Source organism: Talpa occidentalis, unplaced genomic scaffold (assembly GCF_014898055.3).
Source record: "Talpa occidentalis isolate TD23 unplaced genomic scaffold, MPIMG_talOcc4v2.1, whole genome shotgun sequence".
Classification (NCBI taxonomy): Eukaryota; Metazoa; Chordata; class Mammalia; order Eulipotyphla; family Talpidae; genus Talpa; species Talpa occidentalis.
In genome coordinates this window covers 153249163-153268694 of record NW_026555331.1, presented here as the reverse complement: position 1 = coordinate 153268694, position 19532 = coordinate 153249163, and the positions used below count along the sequence as shown (strand labels likewise).

Here is a 19532-nt window from a genome sequence, read left to right as displayed (position 1 = left end):
TCGGCTTTTAAAAAGCCACCCCGTGTGCTGCCCCCTGCACCTGGCAGGGGACCCCAGGGGTGCTTCTCATGGGGTTGAGTGAGATGCCATCTGTGAAAGTGCCCCAAATGTGCCGCCCCTGACAGTGGGCATTTGCCTCTAGCAGGTAGAAAAGCACAAACGTGTCGTGTCTCTCTCACCTCTTCTCTCTCGGCCTCAGGGAAGAGAGCGCCTGCTTGTTTTGTTGTGGTTGAACGTACTAAAAACAAATTTTCACTTCAAGTAATTTGAGGGAACCAGTGTGTGTAGATGAATTAATCACCACATACAGGGGAAATTAAACTCTGAAGCTTAATTATTTTATATGGTTTTAATTCTGTAAAGAAAGTCTATTAATACAGGAGTCTAGAGACAGCAAGAAAACATTGAAGCTAATTGCGTGTTTTCGGTTTTAAATTGTAACCTCCAGTTCTTCCGGTGCCTTTCACCGTAATACAGAAGCATTTTGTGATACTCGTAAGTTTAGTTGTTTCCAGCTTCTCAAACTTAGAAAACTTAACATTGAAGGTAACTGACAGATGCAGTCCAGTGCTTTTGCTGAAGATATTGTCGTCCTCACACATGGACCTTACAGGAATGATCCTTCTCTGCCCACAGGTTAAAAAGGCCTTCTTTGCCTTAGTGGCCAATGGCGTCCGAGCAGCGCCGCTGTGGGAGAGTAAAAAGCAGAGTTTTGTAGGTAAGTTTTTAGGTAAGCGCTGTGTCCAGGGCTTTGCAGGCACCTGAGGCACTGTAGCAGGTGCTGGGTTGGGAAGTCAGCCTAGGAAAGATGTCACCCAGTCAAACATCCCACCTTCACCCCAAAACACAGTTGTACTTTCATTGAGTTCCTCTCGATTCAGCACCTTCTTGGCTCTGAAGGGTCTTCTATGCCTTTGCCAGATCCCGGGAGCCCAGGGAACAGGGCAGAGGAGGCCGGGCCTGACGCCTGTCGGCTGCCTTGGCTCAAGTGTGGGCCCGTGGGCTATCCCAGCTGTCTGGGCTGACACCTTTTTGACAGGGCGAAGTAAGTGATGTAAATGCGCTGATGCCTTCACTAGCTCGTTGGCATACTCTGGGAAACGTCCTGTACTAGAACAGCTAGACGCCGTGATTCCTTGTCTTAGAAACATAGTCCCCAGTGGCTGTTCTTTTGGTACGCTTCATGCTGTGTTGGAATGGCTAGTTTGCCTCCCTCTCTGGATGCAGTGTCCTCCAGGACAAGGGTCCCATCTCTTTCACCTGGGAAGTCCTGGCGGCGTCCATTGTGTCTTCAGTGACACACAGTAGGCACTCACTCAGTCAGTCACTGGTGGTGAAAGCGTTGCTTTTAGGACACTCCCCCAGGAGTGCCGTGTTTCTGGAGCAAATGGAATACTTTGTCTTATTCCGGTGTGTTCGCTGCAGGTCTTCCCGTGATGCTTTGTAACCTTCAGTAAGCTCTCTGCATGGAATCGCCAAATTCTATGACTAAATCCACTGTACACTCTCAGGTTTAACTTAGGCTGCATCAGTGTATCCGGTTCGCTGTAGACAACAAACAGATTAATAAATTTTTAAATACTATAGTAAACGGTGCTTGATATCTTTGAAGTATATTTTAGAAGCTTTTCTAGTAAATATCCAGGTTTGCTTGTCATTTGAAATTTTCCTCCTGCATTTTCTTAGTTTGATACTTACCATGTAATTCTTTATTCTAGGAATGCTAACAATTACAGATTTCATAAATATACTACATAGATACTATAAATCACCCATGGTAAGTCTCTGTGCCTCCACTTGGAGCTGTGTGCCTGTGTGGGGGAGGTGGGGTATATTTTAAGATTTTTGTGGTTTTTCTTTTTTAGAACTGGGCTGCTTATGGTGGTTGATTCTTCTGAATCTTATTTCATATATATATGTATATGTACACACATACACACACACATATACACACATACATGTGTATAAATGACATGCACAGAACTTCAGTGTAAATTCGTCATTTATTTGAACCCAGAAGAAGGTAGCCTGAGAAGAAAGACAGTAGCTTCTTTATCCAGCTTTCAGAAATCCCCGGGACTGGAACACCCTTATTTATGGCCTCTGTGGCCTGCAGGTCCACTGTGCATGGGATCTTTATGTTCGAGGGGCAGCTGGTGAGACCCCCGGGGGGCGTAGCCTCACAGGTCTGTTGATTCGGTGCAACTTCATGCACACCCCCCCCCCAAAAAAAATTCTATAACAAGAACCATGTGCTCCCTGTGGTCTTAATGAAGTAGAAATTAAGATGGAAGAAATTCAATTTTGACATTTTCCTGCCAATTAAGGGCTGGCTGCTACTGGCTATTTTCACGCAGAGCCCTGGCCCTGGCCCTGGCCCAGCGAGATCATAAGAGCATAACTTGAAAGCCATACTTGACCTTTGTCTAGCGCCGTGAGTCTGTGGCTCATATCAGCTTGTTTGGTTTGGGGCTTTGTTGTCTCGGGGGTTTTGTTTGTTTTGGGTTTTTTGCAAGGGCGCAGAAGGGCATCCCAGCACACTGGGGTTCTGTCCTGATACTGTTGTGGGTCTCTGAACGGTGAAAAGATTGTCCAGTTAACACTGGTTTTTCATGTCACGGTCAATACTGCCCAATAAGTAAATTCCTACGGGAAGACAAGCTTCTTCACAGACAAACCCTGGAAGGAAGGTTCACTAAGGACAGCCTGAGTCTCCCCAGTGATCTCACGGTTTTCCCATAGCGGTCCTATCTCTGGTTTTCAACTAGCAGATCAACACAAGAACAATTCGTAAATGGATGGATTTTGGTAAAATGTAGCCACACCCCATCTAACAAATCTCAGCAGTAGTTAATTGGACTCTAGGAGCCTTGTTGGAGATTATTAGCCTCTTTCCCCCATTCTCTTAGATGTTGTTTCTTTCTTTTTTTTTTTTTTTTAAGATTTATTTATTTATTTATTTATACAAGCACTGGGTACAGTCAGAAGTGCAGGAGGGTGCGAGAATTCACCAGAACCAGAGTGGGGAGCAAAACAGGCAGACTGACGAAGTACACTGCTGAGGGGCGCAGCGGGCAGCAGGAGAGATCTGCACACCATGTGGGACCCTCACCAACGGCCGGGGATCGAACCGGTGCTGCAGAGGCTGTGGACAGCTTCGCAGCCCAGCACTCAACTGCTGCACCACCGGGGAGGCCCACTTAGAAGTTGTTTCTGGGCCTCCCCAGTGGTGCAGCAGTTGAGCGCTGGGTTGCGAAGCTGCCCGCAGCCTCTGCAGCGCCGGCTCGATCCCCGGCTGCTCCCCGGCCACGGGAGGAGGGTCCCACATGGCGCACAGACCTCTCCTGCCGCCCGCTGCTCCCCTCAGCAGTGTACTTCGGTCCTTCTGCCTGCTCTGCTCCCCGCTCTGGCTCTGGTGAATTCTCTCACCCTCCCGCGCTTCTGACTGTACCCAGTGCTTGTGTAAATAAATAAATAAAATAAAATAAATCTTTAAAAAAAAAAAAAGTTGTTTCTAAAGGCAGTTTCTCTGCCCCCCCCCCCCGCCCCCGTTTGTGCCAAGCCCACTGCTCCGGCAGGGCCTGGCTGGAATCCTCCCCTAGGCTTCCCCCTGCCCGGCCTCTGCTCCCCACCACTCTCTCTGCACCCCTCGTCACTCACCCTCTCAGAAGCGTGTGACCTGGTCCATGTCTGTCTTCTGCTGCCAGTGACGTTTTCATCTAGGACTGTCTGTGTTGCCAGGCAGCAGATATTAAGCCTCAAGGGGTGGCCAGGTTCTCTGCTTTGGGGTGCCCCCTGAAGTCCCAAAATAAAGAGCGCCTAAGCAGAGGCAGGGGTGGGAGGGCGCCCAGGGAGCACGAGGATACTTCGCCTTACGCCATCAGGTGGGCCCCTCACAGGAGCTGAGTCTGGGGGCCCTTCACCCAGTGACATCGGGTGTTAAACCAGGCCCGAGTGTTGGTAACTGGCAAGAGCAGCGGCTGGTGGTGAGGTCGGCGTTGACATCTGCACCCTGTTCAGCGGCCTCTGGGACTGTCGCCAGATTCCTCCCTCCCGGGGCCTCACCCGATACCTCTGCCAAGACGGCCACTGTGGTCACACCCCACTGACCTAACGCCTTAATTTTCGGACACAACTTACCCCAGACCTGTTTTAAAATTAGAGACACTGAAAGGCCTTTGTAGCCTCGAGGAGCGAGTGTGTGTCCAGGTGTATGTTTCACATTTAAGCCTCAGAGATCCTCAGGTTATAGATGTGAAGTAACTATGTACTATTGTGCTGCTGTAATGTTTTCAATTTGTGAGCCACTGCAGACAGTGCATTTCCTCCCTCATTTATGTTTACAGAATTTCCAAGTCACGATGGTGATTGCACCCCTCTGCTGAATTGTGAGACTCAGTAGTTAGGAAACAATGTTCTTACGTGGTGTATGTTAACATATGCAAATAGGAATTTTTCTATTTGCAGGTACAGATTTATGAATTAGAGGAACATAAGATAGAAACGTGGAGGGGTAAGTGCTGCTACTAGGTGTTAAAACTCTTCTAGTATCAGGAAAAAAGTTCTACTTAGTGTGTAAAATGTTTTAATTTCACGGACCTTTTTCCCCTCTGCTGAATAATGAACCATATAATTAAAATATTCTGTTTATTTCTATCTAAATTCCGATGACATGCCATGCTGCTGTAAATACTGTCCATTGTTTGTAATCGATGCTTACAGGGAGCCTATACCAGTCATGTACTAAGGCTGAGAATGCAAAGATGAATGAGCTGCCAGTGCCTGTATCAGCCCCCCAGGGTAACACTAAGCATTAACTCCCCAAAATTGCCTTAGTACAGAAAATACACCAAGGGAATGCCTAAAATTAATAAAAGCAAGGATCTGTTCTTATTTAAATTTAATAATTATTTTTTACAAATCACGGAGAAACAGAACATGTGAACCTTCAACTAGATGCTTTGGATCAAGTAACTTCAAGATTGCTTCCTTCTGTTTAAAATATTGACATATTATTCATCTAATCTTAACACCCTTGTCATTTATAATTATCCTTTCTCAAAATGGAGCCATTTCTTAAATTCTGATTTCATGATTGTCAAGTTGCCCTGTCCTCGGGAAAACCATCCCGTGGGGCTGGTGCAGGCGGCACAGATGTCAGAGGGAGAGCCCAGCTGCAGCCTGGGCCCAGTATTAAAAGGGCTCACCTGGCTGGAAACCAGGAGGGAGCCCTTTTTCGGGAGTTGGGGGAGGGGAGTCAGAATGGCAGGGCCAACTGGAGGAAATTTGGAATTTAGAATTAAAATCTACCTTTGTCCTCCCCATAGTCTTGTCATGATCAGCGGCCTGTGGCTGGCTGTGGAGTCTGAACATCCATAGGGTAGAGACTCCTATAATTTTATAGGATCCAAAAGTTGCATGATGTGACATAGTGACTTATGATGACGCTATCAAATCAAATTAAGCAAAGTCAGTCAACATGAGACCTGAATCCCAGCACTGCCCATGACAGACGAGCCCCCACTAAAACACCAGGAAGGATGCTCCTTGTCAAACTCCACTAGATAGACAGGTAACCTTAGACCAGGGGCAGAACAAATTCACATTTTGACATTCGGCAGTAATGATGATAATGTTGAGATACTCATGAATGCTTTGAGGTTTTTTGTTTGTTTGATCCATACATTTCATTCATTGTATAAGAACCTCAGTAAAGAAAATTAATTACAGTTGATCTTTACAAAAGTCATTTCTGTATACTAGAAAGATGCCAAAGATACAGATTTTGAGCCTTAGTTTAGTAAAATAAAACTTAAGGACATCAAATAGCAATGTTTGTTGTAACTATTGTGCTATCTTTTAACTTAGTTTTAACTTTAAAATTAATTTAAAGGATTTCGTCAGTGTTTCCTTGCTCGAAGATGATAGTCTCTCGGTAGTTACTAGTGACCTCTGCTGGTATCAGTCTTCTGTCAGATGCCTTGACTTCAGATTTTTACATCTCTGATAATGTTGTTTTTAAATGTTTACGTTTTCTACAAAGGCAGCATCCTGGGGACAGTTTGGAAGTTGTTTAAAATAGCCATAGCTATAACAACACAATAGTTTTCAGTAAATTAATTTGATTTGGATTTTTAATCTTTTTAATTAGTAACTATAAATTGAAGGGTATTTTAATCTATGTAAAAATTGCAAATAACAAATGTGTTACTAATTGCGTATTTTTTTTTTTTGTAAATACAGAGCTTTATTTACAAGAAACATTTAAGCCTTTAGTGAATATATCTCCAGATGCAAGGTAATTTGTAAAGTTTTTCTCCTTGGAAAACATCCATTCAGATTCATCTGTTTTGTTACCATGATAGGTAGTTTTTTTTGATCTAGATAAAACCAACCTCCTTAATTCCAGATATCAAGTTCATCAACTTAGATGGGTCCAGGGCCGTGATAACTGCCTAGGAAGTTGGTCATCCTGAGCAGTTTTAAAATCCACATCACCTGCAGCAGAAGCAACCTGGGCAGCCTGTTAGTACTGCAGGCCCTGGGGCTCTGCCCCAGCCTTTGGAGGGCAGCACTCAGGACTGTACCTTAACAGTCCCCCCCGGGGGACCAAGCCCTGCCTTGGGTCCTAAGGTCTGCACAGCAGTCCCTCCAGTCTGCGGCCTTCACGTTTGGATCCAGGCTTACTGGGGCGGCCCTGACACGCTTCCATGCCCATCCCAAAGGCTTCCTAAAACTCCAAAGCACAAGCAAGAAAAAGTGGGATGTTGGCTTTTATCATTTTATAACCAAGTGCAGACAGACACACCCACACCACCTTCATGCAGCAGGGTGGGGGTAGGAAGGCTGCCCACAGAGGCCCTGGTGGTACTGTCCAGGGCAGTCCAGGGGGCCGGCCCAGCTCTGGCCTCTGGCTAGTGAGGCTTTCCCAGGTCTGGCAGCTTCATAGGGGGTGTCTGTCACTCCTCCAGTGAAATCAGGTAAACACGTTATCAGTTATCATCATTATCAGTTATCATCATGGGAAGCACTGTTCTCCTGGTGCGGCAGGGCTCACCCTGTGTTTGAGATTTCTTAACACAGATGGTGAAAAATCAACCAGTTTGCTGAGCTCTCCAATTTAAAATTTTTCCAAAACACGGTTTTAAGTCAAGCAGCCTGTTCTTGTATAAAACAGCACTGAGAAAGCTGTGCAGCTGGGGTGGCCCAGAGCTTCCTTCTTTCTCTCAAAGCCTCCTAACGCCTGTGTGGCTTTCCCCGCAGCCTCTTCGATGCTGTGTACTCGTTGATCAAAAATAAAATCCACAGATTGCCAGTTATTGACCCTCTCAGTGGGAATGCACTTTATATACTTACCCACAAAAGAATCCTCAAGTTCCTCCAGCTTTTTGTAAGTAGTTTTTAGTGTTTCTAAAGACATGGTTGCATCTGTTTTAACTAACTTACTTCAAGTGGCTTGGCCCCTGTGGCCATCGGGAGTGAACTGTCCTCGTGGGGTCTCTGTCTCTAAACCTCAGTCTCTCACTCGCTGCTCTTTGAATTGTACAACCTCGAAGTTGATTCCAGTGAGCAAGCAGTCACCTTTGGAGCAAGTAATTAGAATGTTTTATCACCTATCTAAGAGGAGAGCGAAAGCCATTTGCATTCTAAGGACTTGTTCTACAAGATAAATTGAGCCGATACTTGTAGCAAATGGCCTGTTGATGTTTTATGGGTGTCTTGGGTTTGGAAACATACGCAGAAGATATGCCCCTGGATTGTCTTCTTATTCATGGCAGCAGTGATAGAAAAACCCAGAGAAAATAAAAATTTTAGCAAGAGAATACCATGTTGGTCCACATTAGGGCGATGTGATCTGTCTATAGGTTTTGTCAGCTCCTCTGCCCTGAGATGGCGTCTTGGGGTGCAGGCCTGGAGCCTCCAGAGTGTCTCGAGTCTCGGGGTGTGTACAAGAGGGCCTTGTGTCCTCCTCCTCGTTACTCCCACTAAATTGGAGGTTTTGAGCAATTAGTCACCGCTCGGAGCTTCCTTCATGCTTCAGTGCCATCATGCGAAGTCATTTATTGAAAGAACTTAATAGACATTAAAACTCAACTTTGAATGTGAACTTCCTTGTCCACAGCCTCAGACAGGGAGATACACTCCTTCTAGAGTGGGGGTGGGGGCCGTCCCTCTGCGTGTAGCTCACTTGCAAAAATAAGCCTGTTGGTGTTTTGGAGAAAGAAGGGAGTGAGGAGGAAAGCGATTTACAAAAAAGTATGAGGTGGGAGGTGGGGCAGGGATGTCTGGGCAGGGGTCAGTCTGGGGATGAGTAGAGCCAGGGCTCCGGGAGGGCCTGAGGTGCTGGCTCCAGCCCACTCTCCCCTGAGAGTGCGGCCTCACGTCCCCTGGAGGCTGCGTCATGTCCTGAGCACCTTGTGTGGTCACCCCTGGGGACATCCACCACCAGGTCCTTGTGAATCCCGGTGTATTGGCTGCAGCTGTGAGATGGTGAGGCCAAGCACTGCTGGCCCAGGGCCAGCGACCACGCCCCTCCTTCCACCCGCAGCAGCCCTACAGACACCCCGACCCGAGGCACAGGAGTCAGCACTCACTGCAGAGGTCAAGCCCAGGCCCCCAGGAGAGCAGCGCAGCTGGGAGACAGGCCTCACTGTTTTCTGTAGAAGGTAGAGGAGTTGCCTCTGCCAGTGCTGCCACAGATTTGGGCCAATTGGTAATAAGAATGAATAACTATAAGAAAGTGAAAATCAAAATCAACAAAAAACTATGAACCAGAGACACTTTTTGGGGGGTGGAGGGCGGGAGGGGAGGGATTGGGATCAGAATGGGGGGGTTGCAATTGTATGGGGAATATAAAAAATAAAATTTATTATTTAAAAAAATAAATTAAATAAATAAAATCTTAAATATGATTTTAATACACATCTGTTTAAAATCTAAAAAAAAAAAAATCATGCTACTGGAACATTCTGCTAGAGCTTTTCAGATCAAAACCTAGAATCTTAGAGAAATTTCAGAACCTGGTTTTCCCCAAGTTGCCATCTTCTGAGATGCAGCAGCATAGCCCCTGGCGACCTGCAGTCTCTCGTCCCAGGACAGGGTGACGCTGCTTCAGGCTGGGCAGGCGACCTAATAGGTGTCTCTTCTTTCTCTACATTTCTAGGGTTCTCATGATTTGAATATTGATGAGCTCTCTTTGACTTGAACATTTTGTTTCTTCTAATTGTTCATCTTTTCCTGATAAGTATAAGGTACACCAGGAGGATGAAATCCACCGCACCCTCTGTAAAAGGTGGACGTCTGAAACCGTAGGCCTCACCTTGTTAGTGTCGCCCACGATCCTAGGCACCTCGCTTCTGCTTTCTCCCTCCTCCTCTGAAACAGCCCAGGAGAAGAAAGTTACTTTCTAGAGATTCTTTTAATTCTGTCCAGTTGCCTTGTTCTTTGTTCCTAGTAGACAGAAACAGTGGCGTGTCCTAAGGAGAATTCAGGGTGTCCGGTGTGGGGAGTACACTCAGGGGCCACTCAGCCGGCCCCCTCCGTGCTCCAGGGCTGAGAATGCAGGTTCTGAGTAAACGCCATCTGAGGATGACGGGGCCAGAGAGGTCCTTGATTAAGACTTGGTCAGCCTTCCAACCCCTTTCTCGGTTGGGTGAGGAGAAGCAGGGAGGGCCCCGCATCAGTGCGTGGTAATGTTTTACGAAGTAGTTGAACGTGAGCCTGGAATATAAACTGAACAAAAGAGACGGTCCTTGTATGTGACGGTCTCCTGGTAATCCCGATGTCCTGGCAGAGTTAGGGAGGACTAGCTTTAGCTTGTTGGACGTGGTCTTCGTTCGAGCCCGCACATGTGGACGTCCAGGAGGATTCGCTGCTCCAGAGCCTTCTGTTTCGGCCCCCCCCCCCCCCGCAGATGTCCGACATGCCAAAGCCCGCCTTCATGAAGCAGAACCTGGACGTGCTGGGAATCGGGACCTACCACAACATCGCCTTCATCCACCCCGACACCCCCATCATCAAGGCCTTGAACGTCTTCGTGGAGCGACGGGTGTCTGCCTTGCCTGTCGTGGATGAGGCAGGTAGGTCCTAGTGTTCTGCCGACCACGCAGAGCAGCTGTTCACCTCGTCAGTCAGAGGGTCATGGATGTTAGCAGTGTAGACGGGCTTCAGCCACGGGGCTCGGGACAGCGGGAACCGTAAACTGGCCTATTGTTGTATTTTCTGTTAAGAGGGGATTTCACATCCACTTGAAAACAGACACGTTAATCTTAGTGAATAGTATTTCATGCCTAGTAACTACCCACTTAGGATGGATTTTGTGTGTTATTTTTTGTTTCCAAGTCATGTTCCTAATCCCTGTGTTTGCTCATTTTCAGGAAAAGTTGTAGATATTTATTCCAAATTTGATGTAATTGTAAGTATTTTTTCATTTTGTTCATTGGATCGTGTAGAATGCATTGAAAACCCGTTCGTTAATTTGGTTTCATAATCCCTGGCCCTTTTGAGTCTGAGGCTCTTGCCAGAGGATTCCAGGCTCATATCATATATGACCCTCCAGGGCTGCTTAGCCGGGGGTCTTCAGCAGAACAGGCAGTTAAGATTGAACAAGGTGACTGCATAATTAAGGTACACCTTGTAATCTTTAATTAATACTGATAGGATGATGGAATAACAGTACTACAGGCATGTTAATAAGCTGGTGCACGACATCAATTAAAACGTTCTTCAAAATCAGGGTTGCTGTAAACTTGCTCATTTGGGAATCACTGTAAATTGAGAGGCTGTCATTCATTCTGTTACTGTGTTACAGAATCTTGCTGCTGAAAAAACATACAATAACCTCGATATCACGGTGACCCAGGCCCTGCAGCACCGCTCCCAGTATTTCGAGGGCGTGGTAAAGTGCAGCAAGCTGGAGATCCTGGAGACCATCGTGGACAGGATCGTCAGGGCCGAGGTGAGGACAGGTGCTCCTGACCCTCCTGTCTCCCCCCAGCCCTGACACAGCCAGTGCAGCCCAGTGCCCAGGGAGGCCGCCCTGCCCAGCTAACGCCTCACTCAGCACACAGAAGGTCAGCTGTAAAAAGCTCCTTCAGTTAAACTGAATTTGTGAGTCCTCGTAGTCGAATCAGATGAACTGGTAAGATGCTTCCACAGTTTAACAAAAGTTCCACAAACTTTAAGTTCCATGAGAATATTTATGAATTTATGTATATGGTTTTAACAAAGTGAATGCTGTATCAATGAACTCATTCTGATCTTCACTGCACCACCCCAATATTTAGGTAGGTAGCAAGTCTCGACGCTCAGCACCACAGGGCCCTCTTACGCGTTACTGCCTATGGGGTTTTCGAGAATACTTCGCGTGACACTAAATAAAAGATGAGTGAGCTCTTTAGGGAGTATCCAGTTCGGTCAGCGCGGGCCCAGGGTCCTTTTTTGCTTTCCTGCTGGCTGGGATTAGGAACATCTCCCTGTGTGTCACTCTTTTTTTTAAACATTTATTTATTTATTTATTTATTTATACAAGCACTAGGTACAGTCAGAAGCGCGGGAGGGTGAGAGAATTCACCAGCGTCAGAGTGGAGAGCAGAGCGGGCAGAAGGACCGAAGTACACTGCTGAGGGGAGCAGCGGGTGCGGCAGGAGAGGTCTGCGCACCATGTGGGACCCTCCCCTGGTGGCCGGGGATCGAACCGGCATTGCAGAGGCTGCGGGCAGCTTCACAGCCCAGCGCTCAACCGCTGCACCACCAGGGGAGGCCCCCTGTGTGTCACTCCTTAAGAATCAAAGATGCAGTTCTGTTCTTTCTGGAACAATCCCTAACTAGGCAGAATAAGTGCATAATGATAAATCTGCTTTGATGGTTTTTCTTAGAAATGCAAGAGTATAGTCCAAGAGCACCTATTTTTTAGGGTTTTAATAACTGCAACTTTAACATGCTTTTTCCCGGTAGTTACTAGGGTGCTGTCAGGCATGGCACCCGTTTCATATACGGGAGCCCCGCCCCCGCCCCAGCCCTGCTCTTTAACTGTCCTTGTCCCTGAGCTCCCCTGGCTTCCCCTGCCCTGGCTGGTGTCTTGTCTCACACGTAAAGACTCAAGGTAAAGACTTCATTTTTTTACTTGCGGTTAACATCCGTCACCAGTTGTCTCCAAAGAGTTTTAACTGCCCTGGAAATACGTCTTAACCTTTTACTCATGCCCTTAGAACCGCGAGCCGTTCAAGGTCAAAAGCAAAATAGTTGGGAACCCGCCCCTGAGGAGTGACAAGGACGGGGGCACCCGCCTGCGGAATCCTTTACAGAGGTCACAACCTGCAGACAGCGAAGGTGGACCGACCGTCCCCTCGGTTCCCCTCTTGACTTTTTTCCTTATTAAAACAGCTTCTTTCATCAGGTGACTCCTCGTCCCTGCGGGACAAAGAGCATCTTTGGCTTCAACCTAGTTTTTAGGAGGGCCCCCGCCCGCCGTCCCCCCCCCCCCCGAGCGTGGGCGCTTAGTCGGGCTTTTACGGGGCATAAGTAAAGCGCCGGTTTTCGGATGCTCAGAAAGGAACACTCATGAGTTAGCCTCAGCCGCCGGCCACAAGAGCATCTTTCTGGTTGTCCTTTTTTGGGTGGAATTCATTCTCTGGGTGAGAGGGTTTCCCTTGGCGCCTCAGCGGTGCAGAAGATATTTCTTTAAAAGCATCACCGGCGTCATCACCCGAGACAAAGTGTGAGCCCAGAATCCCCCTCCCTCGCCTTCCGCTCTGCCCCCTCCGCTGGGCCGGGAGAGGGTCTCCGGGGTAACCGGCTGGCACGCGGCATGGGCGCCTTCTGGAGCCCCTGAGTCTGGGAAGCTTTGTGCCTCTGGCCCCTTCCCTGTCTGCCGCCAGCTCAGAACAGCCCGTGACACCATCCCTTCGCTCTGAAAGATTTCTGCGTAGAAAGTGAGGCGCGAATATAACCTGCTTCACTTTAGTGTAGTTTATCTGCTGAATACTGTCCTTGCTGTAGGAGCCTCCGAGGAGAAAGACAGGGTTAAAATGAAACAGTCTGAGCAGTGACCCAGGGTCTTGTCTAGTGCCCATTGGCTTCCTCTCTTCCTGGAATGGTGTCTGATAGTTCCTTTTTTTAAGAAGATCTATTTATTTATGCATACAAGAGCTGGGGTGCAGGCCAGAGGTGTAGGGCATAAGAGGATTCAACAGAGACAGAGTGGGGAGCAGAACAGGCAGATCTACTCCACTGCTGAGGGGAGCAGTGGGGAGACAGGAGAGGTCTGCTGTGCCCTGTGGGTAACTCCCTGGCCGGGGATGGAACTCATGCTGCAGGGGCTGCAGATTGCCTCATAGTGATGACACGCTACACCTGCTCCACCAGAGAGGCCCCCGCCGTGTCTGATAGTTCTTAAGAAAAGCATTAAACCTCTATGCCTAAAGCCCATCTCAGCTCCATGGTACTTCCTGGTCAGGCCGTATCTGTCGTATTATTTTGAAATTTGAGGACTCAGCAGGACGTAACTGGCTTGTTTTTCTTAAAGGTTGTCGAGCAAATCTGTGTGACTTTTTAGCTTTAAACCCGACATCTCCATGCGGGTCTGTAGCTGCCCTCGCATGTGGGGTGCACCCATCACATCGCAGGAGAAAGCCTTGCTTAAATATCCATTTGAAAAGGCAGCTTGAGCTGACTTCCGGGCCCTGCCTCCTCCCGCCCAGGTCCATCGGCTGGTGGTGGTGAACGAAGCAGACAGTATCGTGGGGATTATCTCGCTGTCGGACATCCTGCAAGCCCTGATTCTCACACCCGCAGGTATGCCCCCGCGGCCTCGCCGGCCGTCTGGGAAGCACAGGACTCGGCACAGGCGGCGTGTCGCTCCCCACCAGCCTGCAGATGGAGGCTCTGTGTCCACTCCTTTGTGAGCCTCCATTTGCGGTTCTGAAGTTTCATGGTTCTTGGGTGAGAGAGAAAAGTTTGTAGACAGTGTTCTAAGGCGAGGGGCCCATTGCCATGTCTCTCCTGACGTTTCCCGTAAACAGCTAAGCTCTCATCCCCTCTGAGGGCTCCAAACCAGGAACAGGAGGGACACCCCGGGGTCCTATCGAAACATCTCTCCTTTAAAAACCTTTCCTGGTGTTGTGAGTCTATAAAACTAAATCCCCCGCAGTGCAGCTTTTTCTCTGCCTGTTGTGTGGAAATGATGCTGAGGACCACAGTGTGGGGGGTCGCTGAACCCACCTTCTGCCTGATTGGCTCTGCGAGCTCTGGGGTCTCAGGCAGTGGGAGGGTGCGGGGCAGAGGGCGGCGTTCAGGAAAGAGGCCTTGGTGTCTCTAGTACCCCAGAGTTGGAGTGAGAGGTGGGCCAAGGGCCCTAATGCGCCAGCTGGCCACCCCCAGGCTGGAAGACCGAGACAGCAGACGGGCAGCTGAGTGACGCGCGCTTGGAATGCACAAGGTCACCGCTGGAGAGTGTCTGTACCACGGTGTGGGTTGTTCTTTAGTTCAGAAATCAGACTCGCTAACGGGTTTTTATGCTTGGTCTATACCCTGAAAACATGCATCCTAATGAGCTCCCCTGCACCCTTGGAGAAGCACTGGCCCTGGTGAGGGACAGACTCCCAGGACAGGAGGACGTGACACGGGGGTCCGTGTGCGCGAGCGGGCGCGCTCCACGCCAGCGGCGTCAGGCCCCCAGAGGGCGGGCGGGAGTCTGAAATCGCAGGTGTTAGAGGACCTGAATCTCACCTGTCTTCATAACTGTGAAATGCTGGTTCAGTGAGGTGGTTGCAGCGTTGCTTGTAATAACCTAATACTGGAAAGAAGCCAGATGTCCAAGCAGAGGCTGCATTGGTGATAGGATGTCCCTCCAGTGGACACTACACGCTGACACAGAACTCGGCCATTACAGCAGTGGACGCATCTCCTGGACGCGGGCTGACCCAGTCCAGACAGTGTGATCACACCTACGTAAGATCGCACAGCCCCTTCCTCACGCTAGGGACAGACTCAACCCCACAGGCACCGCCCCTGCCAGGGCACACCATTTCCCCAAGCGTCGGCCTGAACCTCACGGCTCTGCTGTCCCTCGGGCCAAGAGACATTGCACACTCCGAATGACTGAATTATTGCCTGGGTGAGCTTACGCCTCCATCCAGATTTGATATTTCAAAGACTCTTAAGTCGTTAATGCCCCTCTTCAGGAGGAAATGTATTCTGCAGCTGGAATCTGAAATGTCTGTTACCATAGAAATGGCGCTGACGACAGGGTAGCTGAATTAGAATTCCTTATTCGAGCACCGTCACGCTGCTGATTTAGGAAGAGGTTCTGTGTCCCAGTAACTGGGTTGTAAGTGGGCATCTGGAGCGCTCGTGGGACACAGGGGCTGGCTGCCCAGACCAGCTGCTGGGCTTCCTGCCCGCAGGGACACAGCATGGCGCATGCAGCAACCAGGAGCCAGCCTGGCTGCCCGGCCCTGCCAGCCCACAGGCCACTGTCTTCGAGGAGGTGCTCACCTCGTGTAGCCGCCACCCCATCAGCCACGGCGCGAGCAGGCTACCCAGGCACCCGATCCCTCCAGGGAATCTTGGGGATGAAACAAAACCGGGAAGGCAGTTTGTGCTGAGAAGGCCACGGTGACGCGGGACACGCCCCGCTGGGTGGATGTTGAGGGAAGGGCCGGTAAGAAGCCCTTTTAAGAAGTGGCTGCTCTTAGTGCATAAAAGGTGCTGGCAGTTACCCTTCCCACCGGATGACGGACACCCTCGCCCAGCACGGACACCCACTCAGTACATGTTCTCTTCCAAAACGCGTTTGGCATTTTGCTGTCAAACTCAGAGCCATCAAACAGGCCTCAGCACCTACTCACACAGCCGGCAAGTAGCAGCCTCACGGCAGGAGCTCGCATTTTTAGCCCCTTTATAGATCATTAATCTGTTTCAAAAGTGCCTTCTTGTGTCCAGTGAGAAAAGCGGCTAGAAGCTGCTGGACTGAGAACCTCGCTGTCTCGCCCTGTCAGCCCCTCGGAGGAGCTGGAGTGGCTGCAGTTAGGACGTTAGGAGCTGTTAGGAGCCTTTGATCTTCGACATTTTTGTCAGTCGGTGCAACAGAAACATTTTGCGCCTTCATGAAAGTAAACGTAGTTCTTGAACACATTTTCACATGTGGGGTCATTTTCTAGACTAGAAAGACTTCCTTGAATATTCAATCACAAATACAATTTAATTGCAAAAAAAATCTGTTGAAACAGTAAATACTGGGGCATAGAACCCTTTTCCAAATTCAATCCTGCCTCTTTAGAGTTTCCGCGTGCGGTGGGGGTTAAAAGCGGGTTGCCGTGGTAGCTGGGAGGTTGGGGAGCTGGGCGCCCCCGGCCTGGAGCCCGCCGCCGCCGCCACCAGGTGGGACGCACACAGCGGCGCGTGTCTGCGCTGAGATCCCCCTTTCCATCTGCCGACAGGTGCCAAGCAGCAGCAGCCAGAAGCCGAATGACACGGTGCAGGGAGACGCCTCCTGGAACTTGAACTGGGACTCTGGGTCACGCTTTGCCTCCCACGGACCGCGAGAGGAGAGAGAGGGGAGGTGGCTGAGGACGTATGTCGGGGTTCAGTGAGGGGTGTTTTTTCCAGTGATGTGGAAACTCAGAGCAAGACTTCCGTGTATCTGGAGGGTCGAGCTTGCGCGGAGAGGCGGTTGCCTGACCTTCGAAGAGTTTCAAATGCTGTCTGTCGTCCAAGTGCACTGTGTTCTGAAACTTCTATCATTTTTCATTTCTAAGAACCCACTGGTGTGTGACAGGTCCTAGGACATAAGGTGAGCGTGTGGCATGTTCAGACCTAGTGCCTTATGTCGGAACACAGCGCTGCACCCGGCGCTGCGCGGCCACCGGCGCCGCCCGGGGTGGACGGTGCGGCCGGGGAGGCCCCGACCTTCGCCAGTCAGCTTGTTCCCATAAGATTTGTCCAAAAGTCGTCACTTGACTATAAATAATTACTCTGAACCTTTGATGGCTGTTCTGTGTTAAGTGTTCCGTTCTGAACGCGAGTGTAAACAAAACTGCTTTCCAACAGCTTTATTTATTTTTACTTTCGTGCAGTTTTTTACACATCTTCTCGTGGGTTAGGCTGCTCCAGACCCATGAATAAACCATTGGTGGTTATTTTTAAACGGCAGATCTCTCATTATTTAAATTTGGACCTGCGAAGGCTAGGAGCTCTGAAATAGCCACCGTGAGGGCGGAAAAGCTGGCGTGCCGAAAGCTCACGCGGAGACGCCTCCGGGGGGACGCGGCCGCCAAGGCCCCCAGTGGCGGCCGCCGTCTCTGGCTCTCTCGGGTACAGAGACGGAAATCGCGACGCCCGTGCGGCTGCGTGAGTGGCTCATGCGGTGGCACCGCAGTGTTTTCTGGGGGCGGAGGAGGGGCGGCCCGGGGCCAGCGCTCAGAGACGTTGACGCTGTATATACCAGAGTGTGGTTTGGTTTTTCTGGTCGTTTGGGTTTTTGTTTTGCTGTTTTGGGTTTTTGGGGTTTTTTTGGCAAATTGAAAAATTAAAATAAACCTTAGTATCTACCATTTTGTTAAAAAAAAATTCTTGAGCAGACCGTGTGTCCAGCGCCTGGTCACCAAACCCGCCTGCGGTTTCCCGCTGAGATGTTCGCCCCGGGAAACATGAGTTCTCGTGGCCTTGCGGCCATCGCCAGGAAAACCTGCACAGTTTCACTCACGAGCTCCACCTCTCCGTTACTCGACAGGACGTTCAGTTGCCCTGGGCCGCGCGGTTTTCTGGTGGTACAGTCGCACCCGCTCCACTTCCGAGCTGAGGAGCCTGCGTCCACTCTCCCCGGGGACGCGACGGTGGTCGGGCCGAGGCCAAAGGTGCTCCTTGGGAGAAGGGGGTGCCCCAAGGCCGCTCCAGCAGCAGAGGCTGAGACTCCTGACTCTGCCCCTTGCTGCGGGGCGCGCACGCGTGTGCACAGACCACACACTGTACGACTCCCCGTGTGTCTTCACCAGCAGGTGGAGGGTCCTCTTATGAAGAAATGAACTTGCCTTTCCCCTCCCACCAGGCACACACAGGCCTGGACAGGCCTCCCAAGGGACTGCAGGCCTTTGAACTCTATGCCTGCCCAGAACCCCTGTTTGCAGCCGCCTGTGCGTGCGCTGTGCGTGGCCGTGCGGGGCTGAGGGCCGCTTCCCCGCGTCTCCCTCGGAGCTGGCGCTGTTCCCGCAGATCACAGGACGGGCGCAGTAGAGCGCCCCGACTCCGTGCCTTCCGGGGACATGCTGGGCCAGCCTCAGGTTCATGCTGTCTTCCCGCTGTGAGGCTGTGGGGCCTGAGGGCTGTGCTCGGGGCGCACTGTGTGTCCCCAGCAGGGACTCTGGCCCTCACCCCAAGGACAGCTTAGAGCATCTCAAGGGGTTGTGTGAACACACGAGTGAGAAACAAGGAAGCAGGGGTAGATCAGACCCACTGTTTCTCTTCTAGAAGTGGGGCGTCCGTTCTGGTTTCTAGACGGATCTCTAAGGAGTGAGTCTTGTTAGACACACGTCCTGTTCGTTCCCTGGTTCTCCACGGGGGACCATGTGGCAACGTGGAGATATTGTGCCCTCAGAAGACTTGGTGCTATCTGGGGACATCCCGCCGTGACCGGGTGGCTGCCAGGGACGCTGCAGGACCCGCCAGCGCGGGGCGGCCCCGCCAGGGTGTGTAGCACAGGTGCACGCAGGGCTGTGGCCAGGAACCCGCCTGGAGCCACGGGAACCTTGGGCGCTTTGGAGCCACTTCTTGTTCCCCAGGGAACCCCTGTCCTCCGCACCCGGAAGGGGCACGACGGGGAAACCCACAGGTGAGCCTCGCAGGTGCATAGTGTCCTCATCTGTTTCCTTCCAAGGCATCTCCCCCGAAAAGGGAATTTTGCTTTGCCTAGTAGTACTGCCCGTTGGGAAAGCCTTGGAAAGTACATTTTAACTCGGTTATTTTCATAGAGCAGTTAAGAACGGGCTCCAGAATGGTTCAGATAAAATCCCTGCAAAGCTGGCACAGTTGTAGGTCTACTCACATCACCTGCCTCAGACCCCTGCCCGTGAAACCCCTAAAGCCCTCTTGATTCCAGAGACTCGACATTCATCTTACTTATTTTTAGATTTATTTTTATATGTTCATGCATACAAGAATTGGGGTGCAGGCCAGAGGTGGGGGGGTAAGAGGACTCACCAGAGACAGAGTGGGGAGCAGAACAGGCGGCTCTACTGAAATTCACTGCTGAGGGGAGCAGCGAGGAGACAGGAGAGGTCTGCTGCGCCCTGTGGGTAGCTCCCTGGCCAGGATCGAAGTCATGCTGGAGATAGCTTGATAGCGCGAGACTTTAACCCCTGTGCCACCACGGGTTCATCTTAGGTTTTTGGACCAAACACACTGCCTTGAAATCCACCCTTAGCTGTCCCTGCACAAGGGCCAGGGAGCCATCGCTTGGCTCTCAGCATGTGGGACTCCTCCCCTTAGGGGTCTGAAAACACACCAGGTAGCCAGTTCTGCAGACCCTCTGCCTGGTG

General features: G+C 50.4%; 1 protein-coding gene across 7 annotated transcripts in view; it reads left to right on the top strand.

Annotated features, from left to right (window-relative positions):
• Positions 1-17832, top strand: part of PRKAG2 (protein kinase AMP-activated non-catalytic subunit gamma 2) — a 158582-nt gene extending 140750 nt beyond the window's left edge. For 2 of the 7 annotated variants that reach the window (XM_037516035.2, XM_054692773.1), the window contains exons 7-16: positions 637-718; positions 1719-1777; positions 4468-4513; positions 6244-6298; positions 7264-7390; positions 9914-10079; positions 10377-10414; positions 10811-10957; positions 13701-13794; positions 16440-17832. In XM_037516035.2, the coding sequence (XP_037371932.2) occupies positions 637-718; positions 1719-1777; positions 4468-4513; positions 6244-6298; positions 7264-7390; positions 9914-10079; positions 10377-10414; positions 10811-10957; positions 13701-13794; positions 16440-16471 (846 nt within the window). In that variant the 3' untranslated portion in view covers positions 16472-17832. The remainder of the gene's footprint in view (positions 1-636; positions 719-1718; positions 1778-4467; positions 4514-6243; positions 6299-7263; positions 7391-9913; positions 10080-10376; positions 10415-10810; positions 10958-13700; positions 13795-16439) is intronic. The other 5 variants (XM_054692776.1, XM_054692774.1, XM_037516044.2 and 2 more) reach the window with 3 other exon arrangements.
• The last annotated feature ends 1700 nt before the right edge of the window (positions 17833-19532 follow it).